Source organism: Pleuronectes platessa, chromosome 18, assembly GCF_947347685.1.
Source record: "Pleuronectes platessa chromosome 18, fPlePla1.1, whole genome shotgun sequence".
Taxonomy (NCBI): domain Eukaryota; kingdom Metazoa; phylum Chordata; class Actinopteri; order Pleuronectiformes; family Pleuronectidae; genus Pleuronectes; species Pleuronectes platessa.
In genome coordinates, this window is record NC_070643.1 from 16,777,128 (window position 1) to 16,789,453 (window position 12,326).

The 12,326-nt window shown below is 43.4% G+C and overlaps 2 protein-coding genes across 3 annotated transcripts; both read right to left on the reverse strand.

Moving 5' to 3' along the window:
• Positions 1 to 3: 3 nt before the first annotated feature.
• On the reverse strand, positions 4 to 5,462 carry LOC128461820 (transmembrane protein 79). 2 transcript variants are annotated; one of them, XM_053446951.1, is made up of 5 exons: positions 5,314 to 5,462; positions 3,075 to 3,910; positions 1,930 to 2,124; positions 1,269 to 1,491; positions 4 to 1,175 (listed from the first exon to the last, which is right to left on the reverse strand). In XM_053446951.1, exons 2-5 carry the CDS (start codon positions 3,811 to 3,813, stop codon positions 983 to 985), a joined length of 1,350 nt encoding a protein of 449 aa, XP_053302926.1. In that variant the 5' UTR covers positions 3,814 to 3,910; positions 5,314 to 5,462; the 3' UTR covers positions 4 to 982. The 2 variants fall into 2 exon arrangements, with proteins under 2 accessions (XP_053302926.1, XP_053302925.1); XM_053446950.1 differs by having other exon boundaries at positions 4 to 1,491.
• Positions 5,463 to 6,102: 640 nt separating this feature from the next.
• Positions 6,103 to 11,029, reverse strand: LOC128461821 (ABC transporter F family member 4). The gene is made up of 3 exons (XM_053446952.1): positions 10,876 to 11,029; positions 9,469 to 9,759; positions 6,103 to 9,399 (listed from the first exon to the last, which is right to left on the reverse strand). Exons 2-3 carry the CDS (start codon positions 9,721 to 9,723, stop codon positions 7,480 to 7,482), a joined length of 2,175 nt encoding a protein of 724 aa, XP_053302927.1. The 5' UTR covers positions 9,724 to 9,759; positions 10,876 to 11,029; the 3' UTR covers positions 6,103 to 7,479.
• Between the last annotated feature and the right edge of the window lie 1,297 nt (positions 11,030 to 12,326).

A 12,326-nucleotide genomic window follows, 5' to 3' on the forward strand; every position in this document is an offset into this window, starting at 1 on the left:
TCGTTAGGATCTGAATCGTCAAATATTGATCTTCAGATTTGGAAACAAAGCTTTATTTTACTCATTCAAGGTACTTATAGTTGATATTCACTTTAAATACACATTTATTCTTACAATGAGAAAAATCCTTCAACAGAAAGAAGCGTGACTAACGAAAAAACAACTCAGCAACTTATGTCACTAAAGCATCTGATCAATAAGACAAAGACATGTTTCGTTATAAATAGAAAGTATAAAGATGTCGCGAGTCCCAGTTCTGCGACAACAAAATAGAAAAAACAGGATTCATAAAACAACTTAATGCAAATAATTCAACCTCATAAAAAAATCAAATCCCTGAAATATTTACTTTTCATATCCAGATCATTTTAAGTTTTTAAACGTGTTTATTTTTGCTGTCTTTCTGCATCACTTCCAAACTCTGGGTTTATCCCACTGAGACGATTCAGCCTCAGAACTGGATCATCAGCGGCTCAACACGAGGAGACGTTACTGACAGTGTAAAGGTTTGTGACACAAGATAAATGGTACAAAATAATAACATTGTGAAGAAGAGGAGGAGGAAGAGGCTCCTTCACAAATCTCTAGATGTTTAAGTCAAATAAACGGAATAATTTTTGTCGGCGTGAATATTATTGCGTTTCTGCATTTTCATATTCATACTGGACAACCTGAGCTTCACTTTAACTCCCAACCTGATTCAGATCCTGGAGTAATTCTATGTCCACAATGTATTCAAATAATAAAAGTTATAATCCTTAATGGTTAATATTCACTGACTTTATTAAAGCATGTTTGTTTAGCTGCTCTGTAAACTACTAGTATTGGTTCTTCCTCTGTTGAGTTTCTGCCCCGTGTTTTCAGCAACCACAATCTTAAAGGATTATAACTTTGGAAAGATGCTCTAAGAACAAGCAGGGTTATTTGGTTCTGTCAAAGTGTTTGCAGCCGTTCGTCCTCGTCTCCTCTGGGATGTCGTCTTTCAGCCCCACCAGCGCAGACTGGGAGGAGGAGCTGTGGTGGGCGGCTCCACGTCAAACACCGACTCCGGCCCGACTGACGAGCAGATGTAGTAGAGGTTGACGCCCAGCATGACCAGGATGGGGAAGAAGGAGAAGCCGAAGCCGAGGCCCCGGAAGCTGCTGCCCAGAGAGAGGCAGATCCAGTAGATGAGTCTGGGAAAGAAGGAGAAGAAGCACATGAGTGTTTCACGTTCACCAGAAAACATCAACCCCCTCCTTCCCCTCAGATTTGGTAAACGTACGTACCTGCCAAAAACAAACATGATGGTGAGCAGCGGCACCAGTTTGAGCAGATCCTGGCTGATGTAGCTCGCCATGACGGCCAGTTGCAGGAAGTAGAAGAGGAAGAGGGCCAGTGACTCGTTGACGAAGTGCCAGTGCACGGCGACCTCCCTGTTCAGCAGTTTGCTCTGGAAGAGCGGCTTCATCTCACTGTGACGCAGGCGGGCGACGCCCTGCACCAGCACGCCTGCAGGGACACAAGGGGCCAGCGCTCAGTTACATCATCTACTGTCTGCTTCAATGCACGATAAACCACATGACTGTAAATAAAGATGGACGACATGGTGGCCCGGGAGAGTGAAGCCAAAACATCTGGATCGCCCCCTTGTGGCTGTCATAAACCTCTTCCATGTTAGTGGATGAGATATGGGCTGCATAAAAATGTTGGTATGAAAGTTATATTGTTTTTAATTAGCTATTTGATGTTATAAAAACAGGACTGATACTGTGTTGCGATTGGTCGACAGCATGTATGCCAGCTCTGCATTCGGATCACTGATGCACAGACTCTGGCCCCATGTGACATCACCAGCACAAGATGGCAGCCTTCATATCCGAGATGATTTGGCTTCATTTTACATTACATTGATTGATTTCTAACTCGCGACACATGCCGGGGTCGTACCGAGCAGGATGGGGATCATGGCGAAGAAGGAGCAGCGCAGTGTGTACACCACCCTGAGGGGGGCGCTCCGCAGCAGCGGCGGCTCGAAGGGGAGGAGTTCGAAGCCCCCCCACACCAGGAGAGGGAAGAGGAGCGCCGCGGCCACCGTCGACAGAACCAGCAGCAGCTTGACGCTGCACCCCCGCTCACACGGAACTGCGGAGGGAACACACACACACTTTCACAAACATGTTGCATAATTCATCTCCAGACATTTCTTGTGTGTGATCAAGCGGAAAAGATCAAAGTGAAAACGTGCCGCAGGAAACATTTCACCTGTTCATATGAGACATGTTTAATGTTAAAAAATTTAAGTAAAAACTCTCCTGATTAAAACCACTTAAATAAATTATGATTTAAATAATTGATGACGTAAGATCCACAGCACAGCGAGCTCTGGTGTAACTCAAAAAACTAAAATCGTAGATGTGACGTGTTCTCTATTCTTTTCAAGAAGAAGAAAAAAAGGATTTGGGTTAATTTAGGATCCTTCAAAAAGAGCATCTCATTTAATAAATAATCTGACTTAATCTGGTCCTAATTCTATTTGAGAGGTGTTGGAAGAGGATGTTTGGAAAAGGAAATCTCTCGACGGTTAGAAAAGCAGGATTAGAGGGATTAAGAAATTGGACGATCGGAGAGAATTCTGTCGCTCGCCATCTCTCGTCCTCTCGTCTCCTGTCGTCGCTCTATTGTCTCACTAGCAAAGATTTAAAATGTCCCAAAAGTAATTGAAATGATACGAGGACCCTGAATCTGAAACAACCGATTATTTTTATTGCTCGAGTCTTTTTTTCCCCATCTTTTCTCATTCCATGCTGATGATGCAGGTTTTGTTATTAATTATTATTTGATAATACGACTTTGTTTCTAACATCTATTCCACCGATATACAGGATTCAGTATCTAATGTTTGATTTGACACCTTATTGTTTCTAATGGCTTTCCTGTGAAAATTTATTAAATTGTATTTTTTAGATAACGGGAATATTTCAATCTTTATGGGGTTTTCTATCCCTGAAAATTACTGAAAGATCTTTGATTTTAACACTGCAGACAACTACACACACACACACACAGGCTCAGTTTGTGTGTCCTCCACTCACAGTCCTGGTCGTCCTGCTCCTCCCACTCCGGGTGGAGCTGTGCGCCCCCGTCAGGCTCCACCTGCGGCTCGCCCTCCTTCTCTATGAAGAGCCGACTCTCCTCTGGAGGACTTCTGCCGGACGGATGCACGATGGTGACTTGTGGAGTGAAGCCCAGAGCAGCTTTCTCTGACATCCAGTGTGACTCTCCTCCTCCTCCTCCTCCTCCTCCTCCTCCCTCCTCCTCCTCCTCATCATCATACTCATCGTCAGCCTGGGAGCCGTCCCCGTCCCGCCGCGGCTCCACCTCGTCGTCCCTCCACCTGTCCCCCTCGGGCATGCTCTCCCTCCACTTGGCTTTGGCCTTCCTGCCGCCCTCGGCCTCGCTCTGCTTCTCCGACATGTCCTGACTTCCTGCGCTGAACCCAGTGTCCCTCTCCTCAGGCTTTGACCCTCCTCTCTCTGACCAGGCTCCATCGCTGTTGTCCGTCTGAGGCCTCCTGTCTTTGTCCCCGGGCCACGGCAGAGTGCTCGGCTCCAGAAGAGCAGAGCTGATCGCCTCCTCCTCTTCCTCGTCTCCATGATCTTCCCCCTTCTTTAACACCTCATCTTCTTCTTCCTCCTCTTCATTTGTCTTCTTCTTCCTATCCTCGTATGGTGGATTTACACCTCCATCAACTTGGGGCTCCACAGTTGAACCATGAGGGGGAAATGCCCCGTCCGCTATCGACTCTGAGATCAAACCACCGAGGCCGGACATCTCGTTAAACTTTTTAAATCCTGTTTTTCAGTGGATCTCCGTCTGGACTGTTAGCAGGACGTCTCCCAGCTGCTGAGAGTCATATTTGTTGATTTCCCTGTGAGGATATGAAATTAGGACAAAGTTACAAACAACATCCTGCTCTGCCCGAAAGAAAACTATAAATCAAAGTTCAGTGTTTATCATGGGTGTGTTGCTGTGTGTGTATGATCCGGAGTAGGCAGGAGGTTAAAGGTTAGTGCATCATCGGTTCTGTTTGAGGAGACAATCAAGGAAATTCCACATAAAGTTTGCTATAAATAAACTAATCTAAATATGAATGTGACCTTAACTGTACGTGCAGGTTTATACGTCCGCTCACAGCCCGACAGAGACGAGACAAACGCTTCTCACCTGATACTTATCTGTCAGGTTATTCTAACTGGACATTTATTAACAGAAAACACTGATACAATTCATATGAGTGATGGTGAAATCAACACGGCTGCATTCCTGCAACACACGACTCTGTCTGAACTTTGTGTTAACATTGAAATCATTATATATATATATATATATAGAGAGAGAGAGAGAGAGAGAGAGAGAGAAAAGTCTTATAATTAAGTTGTTTTTTAAACATGTTTTAAATCCAGATCTATATTTGTCACACACTCTTATAATGAAGTAGATGTTTTTACACTTTGTATTCAAATATGTGTGTATAAACACAAGACTATATTAGCAAGACATTCTTTTAATGACGTAGGTTTTTTTTATACGTTTTAAAACAAACGCTATATATATATGTTTTGAATCTGCCCCTCAAATAATGGATGCTTTGAACCAAAACTTTGGTATATACACAAGTCTTTATATTCATAATATACTCATATTATGAAGTAGTGTTTTCTACATGGTATAAATATGAATGTATATTTATACATGAAGTACATACAAGTCTTTGTATTTGAGGTATACTCATACAAATATAATTTCCAGCATGGTATAAATGTAAATCTTTTCATACACACTCATATAATGAAGATGTAAATCTTTAAGAGTCTATATTAGTGACAGTAAACCTGTTGTTTGGCTGAATGGACCCAGTGTTAGAGTGAATTTGTTTAAACTCAGGGTTGTAACCTGCTTCGTTTATCTGTAGGGAAAGTTATTTCCTCCTCTGAGTCAGATACATTTTCCAGTTTCCTTGTTTTTCGTACTGGTTTAAATGTTTTGTGTCACCTGGTGTTTAACAAAACCATTGAGACTCTTCACTGGGAGCAGCTCGAGTGAGAAACACTGAACTGGTCCCAGACTGGATTCGAACTCAATCCACAGTCTGAACACACACAGAGCTTTGTTTATGACTCAGCCTGTCGGGATCAGGTCGAGGCTCGGGCCTGACGCTCGGCTCTCAGACCTGTGGTTCCCGGGTCGGAGCTGAGAACCTGCTGCTGTTCTGAGTCCGAGCGAAACGTTGTGATAAACACGCTCACAGAGAAAAGTGAAAGTTGGACCTACCTGTGCGTTTCAGCGAGTGGAACGCTCCGGACATCGGAGTGGGGGGGGGGAGAAGCTGAGTTTCTGTTTGTTTCTGAGGCGAAGACAGAAGTTACCTGGCAGGTGTGACCAGGTGTTTCACTGCTCTAAACACAGAGGGGTAGCACGAAGAGGAGGTCTCACTCCGATCCACTTTCCACTCACCAAACACAAGAAGCCAAAGACCCACCTGTGACGTCACTCGGTCTTTATGATCCCTTTCTATGAAAACTTTATCCTCTACCTGTGAAAGATGATAAACCTTGGACTAGGATTAATTATTAAACAGGAAAATTCATAACATGACAGAACTGTAGTCCCTATGCAGTAACAATGTGTCTTAAGAAGAACTATAATCCTCTCAATTACATTAAAAGGATACTATAATCCTAGTTTTTAATATTTGTTAAAATGTATTTCTCCTTTGGTTTAAGCCGATAAATATCGCACCAATAATTTAAAAAGTCCCTTTAAAATGATTCTGAATAAAAACAATGTTTCAGATTTTATTTTGTTTTACTTCACCCTTTACTTTCCCTGGTGTTTTTTTTTAAGGCGTAGTGATTCATCTGTCACAGCCAACACAATCTTTGATTTGGCTTCACTCAAGTTCTCGTGCATGAGTCACGTCATCAGGCTGCTGAGGGTGGAGCCGCCACCCACCAGCTTTATAATCAACATCATAATCAACATGTTACCATCTGCGGAGCCTACAACTTTAAACTGGGTAAACTGGGTGGAATTAACGAATAAAACACACTGTGAAAAAAATTTAACAGATCAACATTTTATTTCAAGACCATGTTCTCACAAATGATTGGATTCTTGTTCAAAACACACAAAATCCAAATATGTCCCCTCGACGGAGCCAGATCGAATCTCCACGCGACCTCCACCTCCGTCACCTCACAGTTTACTTACTTTACACAACTGGACACACAGAAGCACAATTTGGCATTTTAGGAAACGTCAATGTTTGATTCCGGTCTCAGATGTTAACATGAGTAACGATGATATCACACAAAAAAATACATGCTCACAAGGAGCTGAAATCATTTGGAAAAACAAGAAGAAAAGGTTTCACATCTACAAGAAACGAGGATTGAAAACAGATTATTAAAAAGTTAAAATGTGTTCAAGTGGAGGAGGAACTCTACAGAGCGGCAGGACGGTGACATGTCCGGTCCAGGAATGCATTCAACAAGACAACACTGACTGTGCACGACTACTCGCTGATCCAAATTAAAAACAAAGAAACCGCTGATACATTCAAAGCTTGGACAATTAAGGCAAAAACATATGTGTTGAAAAAGATCGAATGTGAAATGGCATTTAGAAGAAAAGACAGACATTACAACATATTCTCTCTACACAAACTCCCCCCACAGACCCTCAATGGAGCCGAAGGGAAGCTGCAACTTCCAGATCAGGTTCCAGCTCCGTCAAAGACACCGTCACCGTTTGGAATAATGTAAATGACCAGAAACCATGGCTATGGACATGTATCAGGAAAAATATCCGGAATTCAGTGTATGTGTGAAAGTAGCTTTAAGAGCTTAAGAGAACCCTTTGATATTCGTCTCATGTCGATTTCACTTTTTTATCATTGATTCAAACAAGGTGGCTTGTGTTTGGATATCAGGGGCAAATATTGTGTAAATACTCTATATTCTCCTGCCAGTTTATCCTAGAGCATCATGGGAATGATCCAGGAACAGGAATAAGATTTGACCTAAAAGTTAATAAGAGAAAGTCAGTGAGACTCTTCACTGAGTGACCGAAGCTCGAGGAACAGACGCTGTTTGTTTTTCTCGCTCTCATCTCTCCAACATTTACTGTCACTGACGAACAAAACACCCGACAGCTAAATGAAAACTGCAACAACACATAATAATACTTTACATGCCAGTTCTAGTAAAAGGTTTTTAGTACTGCCTACTCAGAAATTACAAATAAAGAAATCTAATTTTTTTTAAATTAATCGGGCTCATTAAAACTAAATGAAAAAGTTAGTCAGGAAAACAGAGGAGTCGCTGATCCTGTAATTCCACCCGAGCGAGAAAATGTTAAACATTATTTCATTGACAAAGATTGTTTCTATGTTTTAAAACAAAAACAACTACTACACCAACTTTTTTTGTCAGCTCATCAAGCCTGGTCACTGACTTCAAAGTTTGCGTTTTGTTCGACGGTCTTCTCGTCATGCTCGGTGGACGTCGTCTGCACCTCGGGCTCCTCCTCCTGCTTCTCCTGCTCCTTTACTGGTTCTGCTTCATGTTCTTCCTCCTCCGCTGCTGGTTCTGCTTCATGTTCTTTCTCCTCTGCTGGTTCTGCTTCATGTTCTTTCTCCTCTGCTGGTTCTGCTTCATGTTCTTCCTCCTCTGCTGGCTCTACTTCATGTTCCTCAACAGGTGGTATATAACCGGCTGGCGACGCTGGGTCCAGCTCTGTTTCCTCTCTGGCTTTATTTTTCTTGCTTGAACCTTTCGGACGTCCCCTTTTCGGCGATAGTACAGCTTCATCTTTAGCAGTGCTTAGAGCGTGGCTGCTTTTTCTGGGGGGATCATCGTCGGGGTTGCGAGGTGAGGATGTGTCGGGTAAACTCTTGCGCAGGTGAGCGCCTTTCTTAGACTGGGTCTTGGGAGGCCGACCGCGGCCTCTGCTAGGGCCTGCTGGAGACTCCTCTGTATGATCAGTATGCGGGTTCTTCCTCGGCCGTCCGAGCGGTTTCCACTCTTTTGGTTTGTTGAGCTCCTCCGGTGTCGGCAGAGGGTACTTCCTCGGTCTTCCCCTCTTGGATGGGGATGATGATGTGAGTTGGGTGGGTGCTCTCTTGGACCGGCTTGTCGTCTTTTGCACCTTAAACGCAGGATGTGTCTTGTTCCAAGCGCCTTTGGGTCGACCTCTTCCTCTTGTAGAGTCCGGTGAGTCGTCTGGGGTGTGCCTTTCTCGTGGCTTTCCCCTCTGTCTCTTAGGCGTGTCCAAGATGCCATTTGACTGCGTTGACCCGCTCTGACGTCCCTCCCTTTCGCTTCTGTCAGTATCCTCCTCCTCATCCGTCTCCTCCTCACTGCTCTCCTCTTCACTGCTCTCCTCTGACCGGCGTCTGCGCTTCTTATTAGGAGAGCCCTTTGGTCGGCCTCTTTTCCTTTTTACAGGACTGCCTTCGCCCTCTTTAGCATTTTCTGACACAGGCGTCACAGGTCCTTTCGGACGACCCCTTTTCCTTTTTGGTGAATCAGAGCCACCATTCGATAACTGTTCAGCAACAGGGCTGTTATTGCCGAGCGACTTTTTCGGTCTCCCTCTTTTCCCAGGAGTATCGTCTCCTTTACTGGTCTTGGTCCCCTTAGGTCTCCCTCTACCCCTGTGAGCGGGCACAGAATCAGGAGCCTGGTCGTCTCCTGTTCCCTCCTCCTCCTCCACCTCCTCTGTGTTTGTTGTGATGGAGAGTTTTGGACGCCCTCTTCCTCGCTTGGGCTGCGTGGACCCATCGTTGTCTCCTGATCCCTCCTCCGTCTCCTTCTCCTCCTCCTTCTCTGTGTTTGTTGTGATGGAGAGTTTTGGACGCCCTCTTCCTCTCTTGGGCTGCGTCGACCCATCCTTGTCTCCTGATCCCTCCTCCTCCTCCTTCTCTGTGTTTGTTGTGATGGAGAGTTTTGGACGCCCTCTTCCTCTCTTGGGCTGCGTGGACCCACCGTTGTCTCCTGACCCCTCCTCCTCCTTCTCCTCCTCCATCTCTGTGTTTGTTGTGATGGAGAGTTTTGGACGCCCTCTTCCTCTCTTGGGCTGCGTGGACCCATCGTTGTCTCCAGATCCCTCCTCCTCCTCCTCCTCCTCCTCCTCCTCCTTCTCCTCCTTCTCCTCCTCTGTGTTTGTTGTCATGGAGAGTTTTGGACGCCCTCTTCCTCTCTTGGGCTGCGTGGACCCATCGTTGTCTCCAGATCCCTCCTCCTTCTTCTCCGCGTTTGTTGTGATGGAGAGTTTTGGACGCCCTCTTCCTCTCTTGGGCTGCGTGGACCCATCGTTGTCTCCAGATCCCTCCTCCTCCTCCTTCTCCTTCTCCTCCTTCTTCTCCTCCTCCTCCTTCTCCTCCTTCTCCTTCTCCTCCTCCTCCTTCTCCTCCTCCTTCTCCACCTCCTTCTTCTCTGTGTTTGTTGTGATGGAGAGTTTTGGACGCCCTCTTCCTCTCTTGGGCTGCGTGGACCCACCGTTGGAAATGCCGGACACCAGCCCAATGAGTTTGAGGTCTGTTACACAAATGCTCAGCTTCTTTAAACTGTGTGGCCTCCCCCTTCCTCGTTTAATGGGACTGCTGGCTGCACTGGACTCCCCCTCTTTGCCTGCGTCATCTCCTTGTTCTGTCTCAGCCATCTTTGTTTCTTCTTCCATACTGGTGCCAGCAGCTTGGACCAATTCTGACTGCACCTTCAGATTCAACATTGACAACAACAAGAGTTAATCATTCAATCATTAGATATGTGTAATTCTCTTATCTTATACAAAAAGTCATTCAAAATTACAGAATAGATGTTATAACAAGAAACAATGTGGTTATATGTAAAGTGATAAAAACCAATTTAAGTAAAGTTAGGGACTCAAAATGTCTCATCTTGTTTTATTGTATGAATCTGCTGCCGTGTAAATCAAGATAAAATTATATAATTTAGATGAATTTGTATTTAAAGTCTAGTTGATTTGAAATATTATTGCAGCGTTTAAAAAAAAAGAAGTGACATCTGATTAAAACCTGAAAAATTTTGAGCTACACGTTTATATCCAGATATGGTGAAATAATACTTAAGATGCTTTAGTGTCCATTTTAAATTCTGTCTGCATCTAATATTGTTGTAGTACTTCTGTGGCATTTAATAACACTTCTCTGAATATATGAATTGATTACCTTTGATTATCGATTGGCTAAAATGATATAATAACACAAATTGCATTGCTCATGAGCCTTATGACACAATAATAACTTTATTTACACAAACTGTAATTATAAATGTGAACATCACTTACATCTGAGGAGTCGAAGGATTCGGGTTTTACTGATGAACAACTTTGTGAAATCACGTTTTTAAAAAAAAAATTATATAGTATAGTAGAGTATTATTATTATTATATAATTTTTTATATATAGGTTTTCAGTATTATTATAATATAGCATTATTATTTACATTTGGGCTTTAACGCGGCTGTGTCTATTTACTGGGTTAAAATCCGCGGGAGAGCGACGATCTTCGTGAGGAGAACAAAAACAACATGTGCACGGTTAACGACGCCACAAACAGATATTCACCATTTACTCCTTATACGCTCCGGATTTACACATTTAACACATGCAACCCATTTAGAATTAATGTAACCTACCATCTTTATCATCTGTGACTGAACAAACGATTAATTTGATTAGATACGAGGCCTCAAACAAGTGCGACGACTCCGGAGCGGATTGTTTTCCAGGTGATAGTCAGCCTCGACGGCGGTGGCGAGCGGCGCCACGCAGGAGAATCCCCGCGGGGAACAAAGATAGTTCCTCACCTGAAACAAATCCTCTGTGCGCCTCCAACTCAGCTTCTCGTCAACCTCTCGCTCATTTGACGGCGTAAATTCAAAGTTCGTCTTTATAGTCGCTGTGGCGGCGGTTTGAATCTGCGACCACTTCCGGCCGTCCGTGACGAGTGAGGCTCCGGAAGAAATGGCGGCGCAGCAGAGTTTTGGTTCCTACGTCCCACAGGTTTCTTTCACTGCGGCCTGGGGGAAGTTTTTATTACAAGGGTTATACACTTCTATTGTCAAACTACTATCTGAAGCTCCATTCACTTAACTGCACTGTTTTCATCCTCATCTTGTGATTACGTTACTAGAATAAACTACATAGTTACTGTGTATCTCTGTGTGTATAGTGATTTATTTAGTTATTTTAAGTAAAACGTTGCATGTGTTCTTGTGTTGTCTGCTGCACTGACACCTGTGATCGATAAAGTTTATCTCATGTCGTCCACAATCATGAAATAGGACACCACTCCATCGTAGAACTTGAAAATGTTCTTACTAATCTGATGTCCAAACCTGAAAGTGACCAATCACAGGGCAGTAACACCTCCAAAATCTGCTGACATTTAAATAGTCTTAAAAATGAAAGACTTGTGATTTTCATGTTTTGTTTTACTGCAGAAGAATCATATTTCAATATCTATTACATAGGGAATATGACAGGTAGTTTCTTATCAGTTCTTCTGGTTAGAAGATTATAAAAAGCTTTTGTTAGGATTTCAATATTTTAGCTATAGTCTGTGTCTAACTCAACTCTAAATGAATAAAGATAGAAGTAGTTTGAGCCAGATAAGGCCTTCACGCAAATGATTAATAATAACCCTTTCCTTCCAAGTGTTTAATCTTGAAAATTAGAATGTGTCTGCGTCACAATGCTGTTTCGTTGTTTTGGTTAAATTGTTTTGAATGTCTGTACAAACAGAACATTGTTTTGATATAGCAAGAACACAATAATCTTCTCTCCAAATGTCAACACCGTTGGCCCACATGCCATCAGCTGTGTCAAGGCTGGTCAAGAGATGAACATTTTGAGACTTGTCACTTCCTTATTCCAAAGCCAAGAAGGAGGGGCTACGCCTGCGCACTTTCGAGGAGGAAGAACCAAGATCTACTGTTATAAAACAGACAGGCGCCGGCTGTTTGATGCGTTCTGATGGGTCTCGTGTTCTGATGCGACTTGTTGGATGCCCATTGCTTTGCTGATTGTTACCTTTCATTGCTTTCTAAATAAATACTTGATTGAACAAACCGAGTTTGGCTCATCTTCTCATATTTAGGATAAACGAACACGCTTAACACTTTATTCGTGTTTACAGGAAAATCTTGATTGTTGTAGGAGACAAAAGTTGTTGGCTCAGCAAGTATATGCACGTCACAATAGCCATCTTTGGTCTGATATGACCAGAAGCTTAAAGTGGTTAGTAAAACGAATAAAA